Source organism: Dendropsophus ebraccatus, chromosome 8 (genome assembly GCF_027789765.1).
Source record: "Dendropsophus ebraccatus isolate aDenEbr1 chromosome 8, aDenEbr1.pat, whole genome shotgun sequence".
NCBI classification, from domain to species: Eukaryota; Metazoa; Chordata; class Amphibia; order Anura; family Hylidae; genus Dendropsophus; species Dendropsophus ebraccatus.
The window spans coordinates 31,899,319-31,922,333 of NC_091461.1; the positions used below are offsets into that span (position 1 = coordinate 31,899,319).

Sequence of the window (23,015 nt, forward strand, 5' to 3'; positions counted from 1 at the left end):
AGCTTGCTCGCGTTTGATCGCTTTTTAATACAATTTTTCTGGATGTGATGTGAACAAAAATGTGCAATTTTTTGGCACTTTGGCTATTTACTGTGCAAGATCAGTAATGCCATAATTTAATAGTTCAGGCGATTCCGCACGTTGCAATACGAAATATGTTTATTTTCTAATTATTTATAAAATGGGAAAAAGGGGGTGATTTACACTTTTAGGCCATGTTCACACTACGTAAGCTCCGTAGTAATCACAGCCGCTGTTGCAGATTCGCAACAACTGCCGTGATTACTACGGAACTCACGTAGTGCTGCAGCTGAGGGAATCCCAGCCGGAGTGTATACACATGGGGGAGATTTTTCAAACATGGTGTTAAGTGAAACTGGCTCAGTTGGCCCCGGCAATCAATCAGATTCAATCTTTTATTCTTTACAGACTCTTCGAAAAATTAAAGGTGGAATCTGATTGGTTGCTAGGGGCAACCGAGCCAGTTTCCCATTACACCATGTTTGATAAATCTTCCCCCATAGTATACACTCTGGCCGGGATCTATAATGGCGCCGCAAAAATGTCAGTTTTCTGTGGCCACTATTCATTGAATAGTGGCCGCACAACCCTGACAGTGCTCACAATGGAGCGTGTGGCTCCGGCCACACTCTTCATTGTGTGCAGCGGGGAATTCGGATGCGATGCAGTGAAGATCATTCGGCCGGTACTGCAGCATCGGCTGGGATGATCTTCTCTGACATCAGCCGTTCCGTGACCCAGCTCCATTAGAGGACACCAACATACACTTCGATGATCTATATGAGAAATCTGTAATGTATACATATACTGTAATGATCAATGAGATCAGTGCTGCATTGCTCATTGTGACGCTGAGGCCCGGCTGGGAAAGAAGCAGGGATCGCCCCTCCATGATCACTTTTACAGCTGCATCTAAATGGCTAATGCCCTCGGTTCCCGGCTGCTGATAGCAGCCAGGAGCCGCGTGCTGCTCTCATACGGTCGCAGCATTTTGCAATTGACCCACCGTATGTGGTGGCCACACATTAGACGACTCCGGCGTATAAGATGACCCCCGACTTTACTGCAAATTTTTAGGGATTATGAAGTAGACTTATAGGCCGGAAAATACGGTATACATAGAGCCGGAAACCTTCCCCAGCTATGACCCCTGATCTCCAGAGTTCCAGAAGCTGGCCGCAAATGGTTATATAAATCAATATAATGGCAATATAAGTATACAACGTGTCGGGGCATTTACCGTGCGGAAGCTTTGAAGCTGAGGCTTTGCGTCTTGTAAGTAACAATCCTGCTGTTCCATGACAGAAGCCATTTTGTTGGTGGTAACATCACACCAGGTCTTGCTTTCCTCACATAAGGAAGTGATGTTGCTGCTGAGACTCTCACACAGCCTGTTGGATTCCTCTACTTTGCTCACGTCTGATGCTACAAGTTCACGGATTTCGGTGGCGACACCTCCGCTCTTGTCAACGAATACCTTGTGATGACCTGAAGTTTGTTCAATGGCTTCTGAGGAGATGCTGCAAGAAGTAGTGTATTGGTTATTACCAGATGAAAGGATTGTGGCGATGTCCCAGACAGTTAGCTTGAACCTATATATTCCTGCACCATGTATAGTTTCGGTTAAGACAGGAGTAGGGAATCTTGGCTCTAACTGTTGCAAAACTACAACTCCCATCATGCCTGGACAGCCAAAGCTAAAGCTTTGGCTGTCCAGGCATGATGGGAGTTGTAGTTTTGCAACAGTTAGAGAGCCAAGATTCCCTACCCCTGCTGTAAGATGTACATGCAGCTCTTACTTATCCAGATCTTGTTGGAACTGATGAGCAGAATCCTTCAGCTTTCCTCCTTTTTCTATGAGACCCTCGAAGCTCTGAGTTGTTTCTGTGGCAAAGGCATTCAGCTGGTTTTGTAGCGAACAGAGAAGATTGCTCAGTCCCTAGATATAAGAAATAAGCACGAGTAGGAGATCAGACAGAGATTATATATAGGCACATAACTATCTTTTCTTACAATTCTTTCTAGGACATGGCTAGTCATAAAGAAAAAATCACTTATACTTTCATTCACTGTATTGTTCTTAATTCTTAAAAGGGGTTGTCCAGCAAAAATCTTTCTTTCAAATCAACTGGTGTCAGAAAGTTATATAAGTTTGCAATTTACTTCTATTTAAAAAAATCTCAAGTTTTCCCATACTTAGCTGCTGTATGCCCTGCAGAAAGTGGTGTATTCTTTCCAGTCTGACACAGTGCTCTCTGCTGCCACCTCTGTATGAGACAGGAACTGTCCAGATCAGTGGCAAAATCCCCATAGAAAACTACTTCTCTGGACAGTTAAGTTTAAAGGGGTATTCCAGGAAAAATCAATAATTTAGCAATGGAAAGGGTTAACCCTTTCCTAATATACTTACCTGTCCGTTTTTGGCCCCCCACGGAGATCTCCCGTCCGGTCACGTGATAGTCCAAGCTGTGACTCGTGGATCCTCTTCTTCCGGTTCGGTGACGTCACCACCCGGCCGGCGACTGACTCTTTCTTATTAGCAGCAGAGCACTGAACCCTGACTGACTTGTAGTGTGTAGCCAATCAGGGTTTAGTGCTCCTGCTGTACGAAGTTAGCCGGGTTCTGATCCCCCCGGCCCCCTCCCTGTGCTATAAGCCCGATCCTCCTGGCCTTCTCCTTTCTATGTAATCTGTCCTGATCAAAGATAGCTCACCCGCATCCCCCAGTGTGCTGCGGCGCCGGCCCCCGTATCGGCACTTATTGTAAGCAGCTGTTCTCAGCTGACAGGCGCTGTGTGTGTGTGTATGAGGCAGGAGAGAGTTCATGCTTGCTCAGTACACAGCGCAAGCATGAACTCTCTCCTGCCTCATACACACACACACAGCGCCTGTCAGCTGAGAACAGCTGCTTACAATAAGTGCCGATACGGGGGCCGGCGCCGCAGCACACTGGGGGATGCGGGTGAGCTATCTTTGATCAGGACAGATTACATAGGAAGGAGAAGGCCAGGAGGATCGGGTTTATAGCACAGGGAGGGGGCCGGGGGGATCGCTGTAATGATAGAGAAGGAGGGGGCCGGGGGGGATCAGAACCCGGCTAACTTCGTACAGCAGGAGCACTAAACCCCGATTGGCTACACACTACAAGTCAGTCAGGGTTCAGTGCTCTGCTGCTAATAAGAAAGAGTCAGTCGCCGGCCGGGTGGTGACGTCACCGAATCGGAAGAGGATCCGCGAGTCACAGCTTAGACCATCACGTGACCGGACGGGAGATCTCCTTGGGGGGCCAAAAACGGACAGGTGAGTATATTAGGAAAGGGTTAACCTTGGTTAACCCTTTCCATTGCTAAATTATTGATTTTCCCTGGAATACCCCTTTAAGATTAAGTAAATTACATATCTATAAAATTTTCACTGGAGAACCCCTTAAAAGTGTAACTCCACTTATCAATGTCCTAACATTGTACTAACTTCCACCCTACTGCCTTCTCTAAATAGATATAGGGGGGGATTTATCAAACATGGTGTAAAGTGAAACTGGCTCAGTTACCCCTAGCAACCAATCAGATTCCACCTTTCATTCCTCACAGACTCTTTGGAAAATGAAAGGTGGAATCTGATTGGTTGCTAGGGGCAACTGAGCCAGTTTCACTTTACACCATGTTTGATAAATCTCTCCCATAGGGTGTTGCAGTCAGCAAAAATAAAACCCTCCATGAATTTGGCACTGTATAGATGGGAATAGCTCCTCAAAGCATCTACAAAGCTTTAGACAAGTCAAACGTCTCACTCAAAGTCCAGGTGTTTGGACCACACCGATCGCTAAAATAAGCGAGGAGAAGTGCTAGGCCGAGTGCTTCTGTCTCACTGCAGGAGACAGGCTCCATGCACCTACAGTAAAGTGTGTGGTACAGCAATAAGCCAGAAGGGAGAAGTGCTAGGCCGAGTGCTTCTGTCTCACTGCAGGAGACAGGCTCCATGGACCTACAGTAAAATGTGTGGGTACAGCAATAAGCCAGAAGGGAGAAGTGCTAGGCCGAGTGCTTCTGTCTCACTGCAGGAGACAGGCTCCATGGACCTACAGTAAAATGTGTGGTACAGCAATAAGCCAGAAGGGAGAAGTGCTAGGCCGAGTGCTTCTGTCTCACTGAAGGAGACAGGCTCCATGGACCTACAGTAAGATGTGTGGTACAGCAATAAGCCAGAAGGGAGAAGTGGTAGACAAGCATCTCTCCTGGGTCATTTTATAGATCAATGGGGGCCTGAACACTCAGACATCAGCTGAGCAAAACTTTTTACGTCTCTTTATGACATGAGATATGAAAGTTATGTTGCACTATGTCATGAAGGTAAGGATGCATAGGTTTCGGGTCATCTTTTAGAGTAAAAGGGGTAGTTCAGCATATTTTTTTTTCTTTCAAATCAACTGGTGCCAGAGATTTGTAATTTACTTCTATTTAAAAAAAAAAAATCTCAAGTCTTCCAGTACTTATCAGCTGCTGTATGTCCTGTAGGAAGTAGTGTATTATTTCCAGTCTGGAGAGCAGTAGAGGTTTTCTATGAGATTTGCTACTGCTCTAGGCAGTTCCTGACATGGACAGAGGTGGCAGCAGCTAGAAAGACAGGAGACTGCTCAAAATACTCAGGGGAACTTATGAGTAAGACCAGCTAGGTTTGGGAGAGTTTTAGCTCTTAGGTGGATAACCCCAATAAGTCTTTAAAGTACTTATCAGCTGCTGTAGGTTTTGCAGGAAGTGGTGTATTCTTTCCAGTCTGACACAGTGGAACTGCCCAGAGTAGGAAAGGTTTTCTGTGGGATTTACTATAGCTCTGTACAGAGGTGGCAGCAGAGAGCACTGTGTCAGCCAGGAAAGAATACACCACTTCCTGCAGGACATACAGAGGCTGATAAGTACTGGAAGACTGGAGATTATTTAATAGAAGTAAACTACAAATCTCTTGTACTAATTAATGGGAAAAAAGTATGAACTACTCCTTTAAAAGGTAGACATACATTTTGATTAATGGTAGAGGTGCATCCTCTATTTACTGGCATTCAAGTGAGGCCAGAATATGCTGATTATTAGAACGGTCTTGAATTGTAACAAATGTACTAGTGGAGCATCTCACTAGATACTTTAGACACCGACTTCTATATATGTTGTGACATTAGTGCAGTGAAGCCATGCCCCATCTCTAGACAGTCAAGTCTGTGAAGAGCTGCAGAAAAGTCTATGACTAGTTTGGTTTCCTGGCACACACTTGGTAACCAGTCACTAGTTTTTATTCGGTGCTACCTGTGAATGCAGAGTCTGGGCGGCCTGGAGCTCTTCTTTCAGACTCTCAGTCTCTGCCTGGACAGTGGAAAGGGCAGAGGTGGAGTCCAAACGTAACCTGTGCAGAGTCATAGAATGTTCTGTGAAGAACTGATCCATTTCTTCTTTATGGGAGTCGACCTGTAGGTAGAGTTACATTACATTACCACACTATGATGAGTGTTACAAATAAAAAAGTAATCATCTGTATAACATCTATATAAAACACATACAAAATGCATAAAAGCTTCATGTGACATATGTTCACTCTAAATGACACGTCCTACAGATAGGCTTTTGAATGGTGCTGAGACTTCGAATGCTCTCTAGATATATAGTCAGGGGAGCTGTAGGCTTTTGGGAGCATTCACATATTCCATGAATACGGTCAGTGCACGGAAGATGTGTATGGACCAAATTCACGGACATCCTGGCATCATGTATCATTATGATGCCAGGAGGACTGCAACTGTTTAAATACTCACGGTTCTGTACTGACACAGGCACAGACTGAGGTCTCAGCAGTGATATCCCAACAGATTCAAACTTCTGACCTGTGTTATGTGAAAACTTGGGTGACACTAAAGGCCCTATTAGGCAGTCCGAGATCGACGCTCATTAACTGTGCACGGCTCAATAATTGTTTAGCAACTGCTGCACAGATATAGTTACTGATGTCCGTGCAGCCCCTGCCCTAAACTGTTATACATTACCTGTCCACACTCCTGGCCTTCTCCTGCCCTCTGCTTTCACTCCTGCTGCCGCCGCTGCAACTTCGGAGCGGTCTTCAGAGCGGTAGGCTGCTCTGAAGCTGCAGCCGCAGCATGGGGAGTGAAAGCAGAGGGCAGGAGAAGGCCAGGAGTGTGGACAGGTAATGTATAACAGTTTATTCAAGCATTCACTACCGGCCACGTATTGCTATTACACGTATCGATACGCAGTTGACGGACGATGATTTTAGGTCTGGAGCTAAAGACACGATCAGCCGTTGTCGGCCTAATTTGGCTGATTATATCTCAGTGTAATGAGGCCCTAATTCTTTAAAAGGAATATACACACCTCTGGGGCCTCAACCTATCTTCAGACTGAGGACTTCCTGGCCTCTTCCATCATGTTTGTGGCTTCCAGTGGTGGTCGGATGCTGAAAACAGCCAAGCCACCTGTCTCTCATTTACTTTCATGGGCGTTGAGCAGACAGTCTAGCATCATAAGCTAGGCCACTTGGGCAAACTATTTCACTATATTCTATACTAACGTTTGCTGCATAGATGAGGGTTTCAAATAGTGCCAGTGCCCAGCATCTCACCATCTAGCTAGTATGAAAAACCTGTATGAATAATGTCTGATATATATACCCATAGGCCCACATGTCTCTACTACACCGCTGCATTACTAGCTAGAACACTCTTCTCCATTACAGCTACTAATCTATTCACGTACCTTGTCAGCAACAGCCGAGAAATTCTGCAAGCATCGACTCATCTGAGAATTCAGATCCAAAACGGAGGTTACAATTGGCAGCAAGTCAGAAGCCAGGGCTTTCTGCAGAGCAAGCCGATGCCCATCCTGCCGGGAGAGATTATACATAAGAGATGGAGCAGAGGTAGGTACAATGCTAGGAAATACAGTGACCTTTAAAAGAGGTAAAAGTAATCTTTTCAGGGTTTTTTTATGTATAAAAAGTAAAAAATGTATTACATTTATAGACCATTTTACATTGAGCTGGCCTTTCTATTGCCACCAATGTTAGAATCGGGAACTGCAGGGCTCTCTAAGCCCTGGTTCAACACTGCTGCACACAGAGCATTATTGATGCAGAGCAAGCCCCCCACCATGTACTTTATATTCTCATTAGATATAGTCACTAGTAGAGATGAGCGAACCTGGAGCATGCTCGCATCCATCCGAACCCAAACTTTCGGCATTTGATTAGCGGTGGCTGCTGAAGTTGGATAAAGCCCTAAGGCTATGTGGAAAACATGGATATAGTCATTGGCTGTATCCATGTTTTCCAGACAACCTTAGGGCTTTATCCAACTTCAGCAGCCCCAGCTAATCAAATGCCGAAAGTTCGGGTTCAGATGGACTCGAACCTGAACCCGGTTCGCTCATCTTTAGTCACTAGCTGACTGCACTTGGGCAATTGATCTGAATGGGGCCTGTACGTCTGCATGTAATTTTAACAATTTCCCGATCTATCCCGTGTTAACACAGAGTAGCATTAAATACTGCTGTAAATATCCACCACCCCTAGCACTATAATGTTCCCCAAAAGGGATATCCAGGATTAGAGAAAACACAGTGCTACCCCTTTTATCTGGTTGCGTGCATTATTACAATCCACTTCCATTGCTTTTAATAAAACCAAACTGCAAAACAAACACCCAAACGGAGGACAAGAGTGGTGCTGTTTCTGGAATAAAGCAGCCATGTCTGGATGGATTGTGGTTTTTTTTTTTAGGTCACTCATTAGGAGCCTTAAAGGGGTAATCCCTAAGACTAACTTCGTAGCGGATAGGTGAGGGTCGCCCACCAGAATGAGAGTGGCACATCTCCATAGTGGGTATTTCACACACACCCTATTTTGTGATGACATTTGAACGCCTGTGATGTGCGATTCGGGGGCACGGGGAGAGGTAAGTAGTGCAAATTCTTATTTTTTCCAGACTTCTCCTTTAGGTTATGATGGTCTATGCTGGAAAGACAGTTCATTTAGTATGAATTAGTTGTTGGCCACAAAGCCATGACTACATACCATCAGTTTCAGCAGCTCTTCCTTTGCTTGGGTCGACAAGCCTTCCTGCTTCACTATTGCATCCATGCTCTGAGCCACCTGACTGGACACAGTACCCTGAACCGTATTGAAGGATGTGGACACTGCAGCTGCGGTAGCGCTTAAAGCTGAAGAGCTGGCAGAGAGGAGGTCATCTGCGAGAAGAATATCCGGTTATTTACCAACCCTCTATACCATAGTATATGATCCCCTGATGTGAGATCATGTACAGGACTGCACTTACTTATGGAGCTGGTATAACCATCCAGCTTCGCCTGCTGCTTTGCACTATACTCATCCACAGCTCTCTGGATTGTGCTAAACATTTGATCCATTTGTTCGGCAAACTTGCCATGGACCTGGGCATTGTGCTGTTCCACTGCTGCTTTGCGATCCAGTTTGGCATGGAGACCGGACACATCCTTTGTGGATTCTTTAACTGTGCTCAGCAACTATAACGAATAGTTGAATAGAAAGGATTTTCAGAAAGCTTACACACTGAAATACAGGCAGGGAAGGCATTGTAACCGGGCCTGTCTGTGAAAGGTGGGAGAAAGCCCTTCTATCATCTGTTCACTTGTTTTGTGTATATATATATATATATATATATATATATATATATATATATATATATATATATATATAAATATAAATATATATATCTATCTATCTATCTATCAGGGATGGGGAACCTGTGGCCCTCCGGCTTCTGCAAAACTACAACTCCCATCAAGCATGGAGAGTCCAAGCCTAAAGGTTTGACCATCAAACCATATTGGGAATTGTAGTTTTGCAACATCTGGGTGCCAGACGGACATAGATCACAAGTGTATTAGGAGAACGACTGCCCTGAACTGTGAAAAACCACATGAATCTGACCAGCGCCTGTCACTAGGTTATACTGACTTTGGATAGGGTAGCATAAATCTAGTGACGGACTGACTTTAAAAGACCACCTAAACACTATAAGGGCCTATAGATGTTATGGAGGATGTTGAGATGAGGCTATGAGACACGGCTGTGTCTGGTCGATTTATTACACAGTTGGCCATTCATTTGAATGACCAGCATAGTCCAGTATATATATGTCTCTCTGTGGTTGGTACATGGTATATTATTAAAGGGGTATCCCGCTCAAACATAACGTTTGATATGTTGCTGCCCATGGTGAAACTAACAATTCCTTCTATACTTGTTATCTATTCAATCCCCTTTCCCCAGTTCTGCGCTGCTGCTTTCTGCTGAAGACACAAAAATCTGTGTGTGAGCCTCTCTCTGTCTCCCCCTCCTCCTCCCTTTGCTGATGCAAACAAGTTCCTAACCAAGTGATGTAGAGACAGCATCCAAAACGTGGTTACTTTATTCACCAAGCTATGCAACGTTTCAGCTGTTCATCAGTCTCTCTCAAGCAAGAAAGGCTGATGAACGTTGCATGGCTTGGTGAATAAAGTAACCACGTTTTTGACACTATTTAGGATGCTTTCTCTGCATCACTGGATTGAGGATTTAATTCGGATGTTGATCAAGTCTGGAGAGGCGTGCATCTTCCATTTACCTGATTCGCTATTTGAGTGCTGTTGGAACATTTGATTTGTTAACAAGTCCCTGACTAAGTTCATCAGCAACTTGACCTCCTAGCATTACAAAGAAGCTACAAAGTTACAGATAAAGCCTGCCAGGGACTTGTTTACATCAGCCGTCTCAGAAGGGAGGGGGTAAGAGGGGGAGACAGAAAAAAAAGGCTAACACAGACTTCAGCAGAAAGCAGCAGTTCAGAACTGGGGGAAGGAGCCTGAATAGATAAGTATGGAAGAATGGTTAGTCTCAACATGGGCAGCAAAATATGAAAAGTTGTGTTTGAGTGGAATACCCCTTTAAATATGTCCATGACTTTTCTGGTGAAAACAGCTCCAGGTGCTTAAAGGGAACCAATCACCGGAAAAACGCATATAGAGCTTTTGAAATGTGCTGTTAGAGCACACAGCACACTTGACACACGTGTTTCCATAGCCTCCGTGCCTTCCCCGTGTAAGCCGCAAAGTAACTTTATAAAACTGGCGCCCTGTATGCTAATTACCTGAGGTAGTCACCTGGGCGGTGTTCGGCTAGCAGGTAGTCACGGTCCCCTGGGCGTTCTACTGCTGTAATCACGCCCCTCTGGGCGTGATTCAAATGGCCGAGTAGCTGTGACATTCTGATGCCGGACGCCGCCGCACATGCGCAGTGCAGCCGCTTCCATTCCGGCGGTACCGCGCCTGTGCAGAATAGCCTCGAATAGCCTGTTAGCCGGAGTTCGAGGCTATTCTGCACAGGCGCAGTCCAACCGGAATGGAAGCGGCTCCACTGCGCACGTGCGGCGGCGTCCGGCATCAGTACGTAAGCGCGCCGACGTTGGGCACGGCGCGCTCCCGAGTGACGCCACAGCCACTCTGCCATTTGAATCACGCCCAGAGGGGCGTGATTACAGCGGAAGAACGCCCAGGGGACCGTGACTACCTGCTAGCCGAACACCGCCCAGGTGACTACCTCAGGTAATTAGCATACAGGGCACCAGTTTTATAAAGTTACTTTGCGGCTTACACGGGGAAGGCACGGAGGCTATGGAAACACGTGTGGCGAGTGTGCTGTGTACTCTAACAGCACATTTCAAAAGCTCTATATGCTTTTTTCCAGTGATTGGTTCCCTTTAAGAAGAGTGGCAGCAGGGAGGGGTGTAAGCACAGTTGTATGCACCAGGCTGAGCACATTTTTAGACTAATACGATTTGGAACATCCCTTTAAGGCTGCATTGTATGGATTCTGGCCAACAACAATAGAGTTGATGATGTGTCACCTTATTAGCCGTGCTGTGAAGTTTCTTCTCAGTGACCTTTAATGCAGATGTGACAAACTCCTCCTCAGCAAGATGAAGTTTAGATTCCTGTAGATTCTTCTGGGTTTCCTCCAGTTCTTTGGACTTATATTGCAGCACAGTATTACACTCCTCCAGCTCCTTCCTATTCTCAGAGAACAGATCTGTGACCTGCCAAAATGTGATTGAATAAGTGCTGAATTACTCCTCTATATGTGAGACTATACATATGGCTGAGATACATTCTATAGGGTAACTGACAATAGCTTATATACGGGTTTTGTACGGCTAATGTACTCACCCTTCTCAGCTCCTCCTCGAGAGCAGCGATTTTCTCAGTGTAATCTGTGATCTGTTCTTCTTGGCTTACTATTTTACCCTGCAACTGCCTGGAAATAAGAGAACAGTAAGGGGCATGGACTCAGGCGCTGTTCACATTAAAAGAAACCACAAGAATGTTCTGGATCTTTTGCACGTAGACACTAGTGGCAAACTAATGTTGAGCAGAGAGGCCGAATTGTTCAGGTTCGGCAACGTTCTCGGCTCAACGCTAGTTGTGCCTGATGGATCCGATTGACTTATAAGGTGGCCCGCCGGGTTGAGCCACAAAGTCTTTGGTTTTAAATGCATATTGAGTGTTGTAGTTTCATCTGTTTAGCTAAACTTACTCATAGTTTTCACTAGAGAGGTAGACTCCATTCTTCTCCCTGGCTGCAGCAAGGTCTCTCTTCAAGCGCTCAATCTCCTCTGTGTATTCCTATAGAGAAATAAGTTATATTTATAGGCGGAACAGTGGGGCAGACTGGATCCACCTTAAAGGGGTATTCCAACCAGGACCCCTTTTTGGCAGGGGGTTGGTGAAAACAATGACATCCATTTAGTTCCCCAGCTCCATCGCTGCTGCCCTCATTCCGCTGCTTTGGTCCCCAATGTGCGTCTGCCCATCAGCCACTCAGTAGCGGTGTCCCACCACTGCCACTAAATGGCTGAGTAGGCCCACGACATCACGTCTCAAGACTAGGAAGTGGCGCACACTGGGGACCAGAGCAGGAGAAAGCAGGTGACAGCACTGGAGTCAGGAGGTAAATTGAGGTCATTGTTTTTACCCAATCCCTCCCCGGGCATTGTCCCAGTTGAACAACCCCTTTAATAACCATGTATGACAATCTGACTGTTAATATTCAAGTCCATCAACTAGAGCAATATACTAAGATTAAAGATGAATTCTAGCAAGAAATGTTCTTTACCTTTATTAGGGCCCGCTTGGTGAGTTTCTGATTCACCTCGGGTTTATTCATTATATTCTTTGCTCGGTTGGCATATTCCAGAGTGCTTACAGTTTCCTATAAAGAATAATAATAACAATAACAATAACAATAACAATAACAATAACAATAACAATAATAATAATAATAATAATAATAATAATAATGCATTATAGTAATAATCCCGCTGAAAACTGTATATTTTTGTTTAGGATGTTTAACCGTTAAAGGGGTACTCCTTCAGCGGTCGTAGCAGAGTCCCGCCTCAGCTGCTGAATAGCTGAGCTGCCTTGAGACGTCACGTCAGACCAGGAAGCAGCGGCCAGACGGGAGAACGGGGTGGCGCGATCCAGGACCAGACGCTGAAATCGGGGAGGTAAGTGACCGGCAGCCTCTATTTCCACCCCTTCCCCAGCCATACCCTAAAAATAACCCCCGCCCGGAGTACCCCTTTAAACTGAAGTGAATGCACCTGGCTCAAGGATAGCTGGCATAAGCTTACCAAGTCTCACATACCAGGCCCAGATTCTCTTGCTGTTGTGTTGGTTTGAAGGGATCGTATCGGGAGTCACAAATTGCATAGAACCACTTTAAGGCTATGTTCATGTTCCCAGACTGTATAAATAACAGCTGCTGTTTCACATTTTAATGCGGACGATATTACCATATCGTCTGGAGGAACATTTTAATTGGAATGTGGGTACATTAAAGTCTGTACAATGTACGGCCGTCACAACGGCCTTACATTGTGTGAACGGAGCGGGAACAATTGCAGTTGTTCCTGCATTAACGGCCACAGACAATTAACAAGTCAATTATTTGTGCGGCCGTAGGGGAACCACGTCTGTTGTTCAATACAGTGTGTGAACAACAGCCAATGTACCCATATTTTAAGGAAAGAACGGCAGTTGATTTAATTGCCAGCAACGGCCGTACTTGTCTTAAAAAATACACTGTGTGAAGATGACCTGTCAATAAAGAGAACTTGACAAATCATCAATGCGATCAATAACTTGATATGCTGGTGAGTCAGAAGAGTTATTTTTAATGAAAGACTCTTTAAATGTTAACCAAGTAGAAGAGAAAATAGTTAATAAAAATGTAGTGTTACATGAAATCATACATTACCTCTAAATTAATGGAGGCCGGAGAGACCGTGGCAATAATGGAGGTTTTTGTTCTTCCTCCCAGCGAGTCCTGCAGGATCCTAGTCAACTTAGACTCCCTGTATGGAATATGTGGGGCTCTCTCTACCAGAGCGGTGATAACTCTTCCCAATGTCAGAAGAGACTGGTTAATGTTCCCGGCTTCCCGGGCTCTCTTGTCTACAGCTCCGGAGCGACCGATGTTCTCACTGCCAGCCAGATCCACCTGGGCGGAAAAAAAAAAAAAAAAAAAAAAGCAAGTTAACATCAAGCCTACAAGAGATAAATATATTCTACATCTAGGTTTATATGCATCATCAGTAATGTGCATATAAAGGGTGTATTGTGTCATATTGTTAGCATATCCTTATAGTTGGGGATGTGTCTACTCGGAATAAAATGATGCTGTAGTTCTCTGCATAGCCATGAGCATAAGGACTGATGTGCAAGGAATGGAAAGGGACCCTATGCTTTGACAGTAAGACCCCACTCATGCAACAATATGCAATCCCTGTTGTGAGAGTTAAAAAATATTCTTACCAAGTTAAGCTTTCCAATTTTCACCAGTTCTTCGCCATCCACTGTAGTTTCTTTCATGTGAATAGTGACTGAAAACACTGAATGAGATCGACTGTGGACAGAAATAAAAACTATTAGAGCAGTTACAAAACACATTAAAAAAAAATTACTTTTTTTGTGTCTCTACTTGAACGGTTCTAGGCCCAAACATGGAGTAAGGCAGCTCTATGTCTCTCATTAAGAGCATGAAATCCCGGCAGTCTCTAATGTAAATTGAGCCAAACAGAGGCTGTGGAAAATGCCTAATGCCATTACCCCCTATTAGGTTAAGAACATAATTCTGTGAAGATGGGAAGCTGCGTTTTAAAGGGGTACTTTCAGAGGGACAGCCCTCTGCTGTCACCTATCTGTGACAGGATCTGTCCAGAGCAGTAGGAAATCACTACTTCTCTGGACAGTTCCTCTCACAAACAGAGGTGGCAGCAGAGAACACTGAAAAGTACTGGAAAACTTCAGATTTTTTTTTTAAATATAAGTAAATTATGAATGAATATCTATCTTTCTGACACCAGTTAATTTAAAGAGTCACTGTCGTATTTTTTTTTTTTGCAGAAATCAATAGTCCAGGCGATTTTAAGGAACTTTGTAATTGGGTTTATTAGCCAAATCTGCCATTATCTGCATGTAAAAAGCCTTTTCCCAGGTCCCCCCCTCCTTCCTCTTTTTCATCCACTCTGAAAAATCTGAAAATTGTGACTTGTTGCAGGAGACGTCCCCTGTCTGCTCTAGGGAGAGGGGAGGGGGGAGGAGGAAGGAGGGAGTTAGCCGGCAGCAGAAAGCAGATAACAGAGGATTACAGGCACAGAGCTGGGTGACAGCTGTAATCCGAGCTCAGACAGGTCACTGGTGATGGTCAGAAGAGATATCCCGTGAGGGATTTGTAGATTAACTCTTTGTTGTCCTGTTTTGGTCTTTTCTTTAGCTCTCTCCATAGGAGAACAATGAAGACAGGGGGGAGAGCTTCAAACTGCTATTTCATGATAAAAATGCATTTTTCGGATAATAAACCCAATTACAAAGTTTCTTAAAATCGCCTGGACTATTGATTTCTGCAAAAAACTATTTCACAACAGTGACACTTTAAAACATTTTTTTCCTCCGGCGTACCCCTTTAAATGAGAGGGGGATGCTTTAAATTTTCTGTCAGAAAAGGGAATTCACAGGATCAAAACCTGTGTTTGTGTGTCAGACAATAAATAGAAAAAGGATTTAACAAAGCCAAAGCCAACTTTAGACTGATATGAAAAGGCCTGTACCTGGAGTAAGCGTTCATCAGAGTGGATGCCGTGGTCCTCTTTGCTGCCCCTCTTTCTAAGATATGATAAACCTCGTCCTTGTTGTGTACTGTCACTTCTTCCAGCCCCTTTATGATCACTCCTCTCTAGGAGACAATAAGATTACAGTCCTGTCCCAGAACCTGAGCGATATACTGTTTCAGAGTAATGGATTCAGACTTACTTTGTTGCGAGGATCATCGAACATCTGTAGCCTCTCGCTGACATCAGGAGCAGGACTGAGAAGGTCAAAGAGTTCCTCATTGTAGATTTCCAGCAGAGAGACCTTTACAGAGAACTCTGTACCGTTCTCCGATAGCTTCTCGAATATCTGGTGAAGCGTTCGAGGAATTATACCAGCCAGGGGGTCCTGCTCCCAAGTAAACTCCTCATCAGCAGATCTTTCACCTTCCATAGTGAAGGTTTTCCCTGTGCCAGTCTGACCATAGCTAAAAGACAATGTAGCACAACAATGCAGAATTTAACCATCATAATACACAAGATATGAAGTTTTATGAAAGGAAGCATGTGGATTCGACTTTGAAAGACCTATTCACAACAATGAAAAATCTTGAGCATTAAAGGAGAAACGGTGAAAATTTTTATAAAAGTATTGTATTGCCCCCCAAAAGTTATACAAATCCCCAATATACACTTATTATGGGAAATGGTTATAAAGTGCTTTTTTTTCCCTGCACTTACTACTGCATCAAGGCTTCACTTCCTGGAAAACATGGTGATGTCACTCCCTGGATAACATGGTGATGTCACTCCCTGGATAACATGGTGATGTCACTCCCTGGATAACATGGTGATGTCACTCCCTGGATAACATGGTGATGTCACTCCCTGGATAACATGGTGATGTCACTCCCTGGATAACATGGTGATGTCACTCCCTGGATAACATGGTGATGTCACTCCCTGGATAACATGGTGATGTCACTCCCTGGATAACATGGTGATGTCACTCCCTGGATAACATGGTGATGTCACTCCCTGGATAACATGGTGATGTCACTCCCTGGATAACATGGTGATGTCACTCCCTGGATAACATGGTGATGTCACTCCCTGGATAACATGGTGATGTCACTCCCTGGATAACATGGTGATGTCACTCCCTGGATAACATGGTGATGTCACTCCCTGGATAACATGGTGATGTCACTCCCTGGATAACATGGTGATGTCACTCCCTGGATAACATGGTGATGTCACTCCCTGGATAACATGGTGATGTCACTCCCTGGATAACATGGTGATGTCACTCCCTGGATAACATGGTGATGTCACTCCCTGGATAACATGGTGATGTCACTCCCTGGATAACATGGTGATGTCACTCCCTGGATAACATGGTGATGTCACTCCCTGGATAACATGGTGATGTCACTCCCTGGATAACATGGTGATGTCACGACCCGACCCCAGAGCTGTGTGGGCTGTGGCTGCTGGAGAGGATGATGGCAGGGGGACACTGAGGGACACAGGGCACTGGAGGGACACTGAGCATCCCTCTGCCATCATCCTCTCCAGCAGCCACAGCCCACACAGTTATCCAGGAAGTGACATCACCATGTTATCCAGGAAGCGAAGCCTTGATGCCGTAGTAAGTGCTGGAAAAAAGCACTTTATAAGCATTTCCCGTAATAAGTGTATATTGGTGATTTGTATAACTTTTTTTTTTTTTTTTTTGGGAGGGGGGGGGGGGGGGTAATACAATACTTTAATAAAAATTTTCGCCGGACTTCTCCTTTAACTTCAATGGTCTTTGGCCAGTAAGACTATGCGTTATGGACACAGAAAACAACCGTGTGTTTGCCTGTGTGATCGCACTCATATCCATTATTTGGCAACGCAAATATTTATAGACAATACAGGAACTGTTATGTTAAGTACTCATTTTAACTTTCTTTATACTTATACATTATTAACCCTGTACATTAGAAAAGCAAAGATACTTACGCAAAAATGGTGCAGTTATAACCCATAATAACCTCATCCAAGATGGGACATACTACGCTCCTGTACACTTCAATCTGTTTAGCTGCAGGACCAAATACCTGAAGAAACAGGAAAGGGTATTAGTGCAGAGTTATATACTGTATACACATTTCCTCTATTTGAAGCGCTGGTATGTGTTTTCACATTTTTTGGGTTGATATTCCTGGAGGTGTAAGTAATAGGGAAAATGGTCCAAACTGTGGAAACTGCAATTCAATGTTTCTAAATGTAAGATAGATAAACATATCTACTCTAAGATTATAAGAAGGGAAACACTAATAGGGTAGACTAGACAGACCAAGTGGTCTTCTGCCAACAATCTTCTAGGTTTCTATGTTTTTCAGCTATATGGGGAATCTCATTGCAGGATAACCTCTGCAGTCGATAAGCTGTCCATATAGTGCACAGATGTGCTTTGTCTTCCTCTTTATACTTGCTCTCCGGTCCACCAAGTTGATGGTGATAATTGACTAGAGACCTTTCCCCCTCCCCAATTAACTAAGTTCCTTAATAGCAGATATGAAAATGGATCTTCCAGTCTACCTTTCCCCTCATGAATGATGCGGCATAGTCACCTACCATATCAAATGTATAGTTCTTCTTCCCCAGTTTGTCATTAATTCCACCAGTCCGGACTGAAACCTCTTTACGCTGCGGGTCACATTCTAACACTGAGTGAGAGTTAGCCTTCCGTTCCAACTGATTGAAGGGTCTGAAAGGAAAGAAGAAAACATACAGGTGATGCAGTGTCTATCGATAGTGACACAAGACTGACCATATCTTCTCCTCCAGTCTACAAGACGCTTACTATATTAAGACTATGGATGGATGCCACTAGTGCCAGATGGCCATTAGAGCCATTATGGGGCCTGTTGGGTTCGGCCATGCTTTCAGTCAATTTAAGGGTGGCGCTACATGGTGATTTTGGCTTCAACAGGGATCGTACGACCGATACTCACCAAGATGTACCCTGTACATTAAGTAAATGGTTGTGCTGTGGCCCTAAAGAGGCAGGGGCCGCAAGGTTACTGACACAAGAAAATACATTGCAGATTTTTTTTATGCAACTACAGTTTGGGTCACAGTGCGACCTAGTTTACTTAAATTAGGTGTGACGTGCCACAATGCACAAGGTACAACACGATCCCCTGTGATTTTTGGTCACACGACCCCAAAATTGACCAGTCAACTGGGACACTGCTACATACGTCAGCCCTTCATGTGTAAGTATGTATGGCATGTAACACACAGCATATATAATACGTATATTCCTGGGACCTGAAACGTACACAAAGCAATACTACTAGGCCATCAGACACGTACCTGCATCTTACGACGACCTGGATATTCTTCCCTTTGTCTTCTTTCTTGCTGGACATGGTAGAAGGTTGGGACGACATAGTGACTAGGAAGGAGCAAAAATCCTTTAAGTAACGTACAATAGAAATGTCTGCATTGTCTATTACAAGAACTTACAGGACAAGTAATAAAGTTAAAACTCTTTATACAAGGTGCTGTGGTAAACCATTTAAATAAGTTGACTATAAAGGGTTAAATAAACCGGCACTGAATGCAGATACAGGAGCACCACTGACCAATGGCCTCTCCTAAAGTGTTTCCTACATGTACTTTCCATAGAAGTAGCCAAGTCGACATCATAGGCCTCATTACAGGTCACTGTCTTAAAGGGGTCAATTCAGGAAGAAAAGCTCTTTATTTTAAAAGGAACCTGTCACCCCCCGTATCAGGGCAGAGCCCGGCTGACCCCCCTGTGCAGACCCTTATACTTACCGCTTTCACGAAGTCCCAGTCCCGGAGCCCGTCCCGCCGCCAAGATATCACCGTCCGAAGCTGTGCGCGCTCAGAGATAACTCCGACGCCTGTAGAAAATGACAGCTCAATCATTCTCTATGGGCGTTTGACTCGTCTCTGGTGAGCGCGCGCGGCTTCGGACGGGGATATCTCGGCGGCGATACAAGCTCTGGGACTTCGTGGAAGCGGTAAGTATATGGGTTCAGGGGGGTCGTCCGGGCTCTGCCCCGGCAAGGGGTTGACAGGTTCTCTTTAAAAAGTAAGCAACATATCAAAATGTCAGAAGGCATAATTGGTGGAATACAAGGAAGACGGTACCATGCTGAGGTACTGATGTGCCCTAACCTCGGTGGTGCCAACTAAACATTTCTACAAGTGAGCGGCCACAGTCCCAGAGCCCTGTATACAGCCCCAGGGGCCCTTCAGTCTCTCGCTGGTGAATTCCTCATATACAGAGGCCCCCGCCACAGTTGGCAGTTATAGTGTTTCCTAGTACGCCAGCCAGGGCCTCATGCCATAGCTGCTGGTCGTCATGGCCACCAAAGGCCTCAGCTGGGAGGTAAAGGCAGCGGGCATCTCCAGGGGACTAGCCAAATACTTATGACTGAGACTTCACACCAATGTAATACCGGGCATTTATGCACTGGATCCTTATAGGACACTGTTCACACCTACGATTTTAGTTATCATTAGACCTATGTCCAGGACAAGACTTGCAGCTATAACAAGGGCACAAGACCTATAGAGCCTAGGCTTAAAGTAGGGATAGGGAAGCTTTTGCCATCCAGCTGTTGCAAAACTACAGTTCCCATCATGCCATATTCTATAGGGTACTGTCACTACTACCAGCCCTACACCTCCTGCATTGTCCACCATATTCTATAGGGTACTGTCACTACTACCAGCCCTACACCTCCTGCATTGTCCACCATATTCTATAGGGTACTGTCACTACTACCAGCCCTACACCTCCTGCATTGTCCACCATATTCTATAGGGTACTGTCACTACTACCAGCCCTACAGCTCCTGCATTGTCCATCATATTCTATAGGGTACTGTCACTACTACCAGCCCTACACCTCCTGCATTGTCCATCAATCTATAGCGTACTGTCACTACTACCAGCCCTACACCTCTTGCATTGTCCACCATATTCTATAGGGTACTGTCACTACTACCAGCTCTACGCCTCCTGCATTGTCCACCATATTCTATAGTATATTGTCACTACTACCAGCCCTACACCTCCTGCATTGTCCACCATATTCTATAGGGTACTGTCACTACTACCAGCCCTACACCTCCTGCATTGCCCACCATATTCTATAGCGTACTGTCACTTGTCACTACTACCAGCCCTACACCTCCTGCATTGTCCACCATATTCTATAGTATATTGTCACTACTACCAGCCCTACACCTCCTGCATTGTCCACCATATTCTATAGGGTACTGTCACTACTACCAGCCCTACACCTCCTGCATTGTCCACCATATTCTATAGTATATTGTCACTACTACCAGCCCTACACCTCCTGCATTGTCCACCATATTCTATAGCGTACTGTCACTACTACCAGCCCTACACCTCCTGCATTGTCCACCATATTCTATAGGGTACTGTCACTACTACTAGCCCTACAGCTCCTGCATTGTCCATCATATTCTATAGGGTACTGTCACTACTACCAGCCCTACACCTCCTGCATTGTCCATCAATCTATAGCGTACTGTCACTACTACCAGCCCTACACCTCCTGCATTGTCCACCATATTCTATAGGGTACTGTCACTTCTACCAGCCCTACACCTCCTGCATTGTTCACCATATTCTATAAGGTACTGTCACTTCTACCAGCCATACACCTCCAGCATTGTCCACCATATTCTATAGGGTACTGTCACTACTACCAGCCCTACACCTCCTGCATTGTCCACCATATTCTATAGGGTACTGTCACTTCTACCAGCCCTACACCTCCTGCATTGTTCACCATATTCTATAGGGTACTGTCACTTCTACCAGCCCTACACCTCCTGCATTGTTCACCATATTCTATAGGGTACTGTCACTACTACCAGCCCTACACCTCTTGCATTGTCCACCATATTCTATAGGGTACTGTCACTACTACCAGCCCTACACCTCCTGCATTGTCCACCATATTCTATAGTATATTATCACTACTACCAGCCTTACACCTCCTGCATTGTCCACCATATTCTATAGTATATTATCACTACTACCAGCCCTACACCTCCTGCATTGTCCATCAATCTATAGGGTACTGGTCACTACTACCAGCCCTACACCTCCTGCATTGTCCACCATATTCTATAGTATATTGTCACTACTACCAGCCCTACACCTCCTGCATTGTCCACCATATTCTATAGTATATTGTCACTACTACCAGCCCTACACCTCCTGCATTGTCCACCATATTCTATAGAGTACTATCACTACTACCAGCCTTACACCTCCTGCATTGTCCACCATATTCTATAGTATATTGTCACTACTACCAGCCCTACACCTCCTGCATTGTCCACCATATTCTATAGGGTACTGTCACTACTACTCGCCATATAGAGCCACAGATCGGTGTTGTCCAACATCTTCAATACTGTTCTGCTGCCGCCACTACAACCCCTAGGTATGCTGTCACTATTATAAGCCCTATAGAGTTGCAGAGTTCCTGCCTTGCCAATCATGTTTAACAGTGTACTGCCGCTACTATTACAACTACTACCCCTAGAAAGCCGCACATCTTCTGCCTTGTCCATTAATTCTCCATACTGTACTACAACTCATGCTCTATACTCCCCTAAATATGACATCACTACCACTATGCATCACTTGTGTACTATTTTCTATACTGTACTACTACCCCTACCCAGCCGCACATCTCCTGCCTCCATCACATTTTATAATGTACTACCACCCCTACCCAGCCGCACATCTCCTGCCTCCATCATGTTTTATACTGTACTACCACCCCATCCAGCCGCACATCTCCTGCCTCCATTACCTTTTATACTGTACTACCACCCCTACCCAGCCGCACATCTCCTGCCTCCATCATGTTTTATACTGTACTACCACCCCTACCCAGCCGCACATCTCCTGCCTCCATCATGTTTTATACTGTACTACCACCCCATCCAGCCGCACATCTCCTGCCTCCATTACGTTTTATAATGTACTACCACCCCTACCCAGCCGCACATCTCCTGCCTCCATCATGTTTTATACTGTACTACCACCCCTACCCAGCCGCACATCTCCTGCCTCCATCACATTTTATAATGTACTACCACCCCTACCCAGCCGCACATCTCCTGCCTCCATCATGTTTTATACTGTACTACCACCCCTACCCAGCCGCACATCTCCTGCCTCCATCATGTTTTATACTGTACTACCACCCCATCCAGCCGCACATCTCCTGCCTCCATTACGTTTTATAATGTACTACCACCCCTACCCAGCCGCACATCTCCTGCCTCCATCATGTTTTATACTGTACTACCACCCCTACCCAGCCGCACATCTCCTGCCTCCATTACCTTTTATACTGTACTACCACCCCTACCCAGCCGCACATCTCCTGCCTCCATCATGTTTTATACTGTACTACCACCCCTACCCAGCCGCACATCTCCTGCCTCCATCATGTTTTATACTGTACTACCACCCCATCCAGCCGCACATCTCCTGCCTCCATTACGTTTTATACTGTACTACCACCCCTACCCAGCCGCACATCTCCTGCCTCCATCATGTTTTATACTGTACTACCACCCCTACCCAGCCGCACATCTCCTGCCTCCATCACATTTTATAATGTACTACCACCCCTACCCAGCCGCACATCTCCTGCCTCCATCATGTTTTATACTGTACTACCACCCCTACCCAGCCGCACATCTCCTGCCTCCATCATGTTTTATACTGTACTACCACCCCA

At 45.1% G+C, this 23,015-nt stretch overlaps 1 protein-coding gene across 3 annotated transcripts in view; it reads right to left on the reverse strand.

Annotated features, from left to right (window-relative positions):
- Window positions 1-23,015, reverse strand: part of KIF11 (kinesin family member 11) — a 30,069-nt gene that overhangs the window by 5,044 nt on the left and 2,010 nt on the right. Inside the window, exons 1-18 of one of the 3 annotated variants that reach the window (XM_069980113.1) lie at window positions 19,388-19,558; window positions 18,554-18,635; window positions 17,810-17,942; window positions 17,192-17,289; window positions 15,408-15,672; window positions 15,206-15,330; window positions 13,911-14,001; window positions 13,354-13,596; window positions 12,208-12,303; window positions 11,629-11,717; window positions 11,262-11,349; window positions 10,943-11,131; window positions 8,354-8,561; window positions 8,092-8,264; window positions 6,777-6,902; window positions 5,319-5,477; window positions 1,821-1,960; window positions 1,262-1,541 (exon numbers count right to left, since the gene is read on the reverse strand). In XM_069980113.1, the coding sequence (XP_069836214.1) occupies window positions 1,262-1,541; window positions 1,821-1,960; window positions 5,319-5,477; window positions 6,777-6,902; window positions 8,092-8,264; window positions 8,354-8,561; window positions 10,943-11,131; window positions 11,262-11,349; window positions 11,629-11,717; window positions 12,208-12,303; window positions 13,354-13,596; window positions 13,911-14,001; window positions 15,206-15,330; window positions 15,408-15,672; window positions 17,192-17,289; window positions 17,810-17,942; window positions 18,554-18,635; window positions 19,388-19,409 (2,607 nt within the window). In that variant the 5' untranslated portion in view covers window positions 19,410-19,558. Of the gene's footprint in view, window positions 1-1,261; window positions 1,542-1,820; window positions 1,961-5,318; window positions 5,478-6,776; window positions 6,903-8,091; window positions 8,265-8,353; window positions 8,562-10,942; window positions 11,132-11,261; window positions 11,350-11,628; window positions 11,718-12,207; window positions 12,304-13,353; window positions 13,597-13,910; window positions 14,002-15,205; window positions 15,331-15,407; window positions 15,673-17,191; window positions 17,290-17,809; window positions 17,943-18,553; window positions 18,636-19,360; window positions 19,559-23,015 lie in introns of those variants that run through there. The other 2 variants (XM_069980115.1, XM_069980114.1) reach the window with 2 other exon arrangements.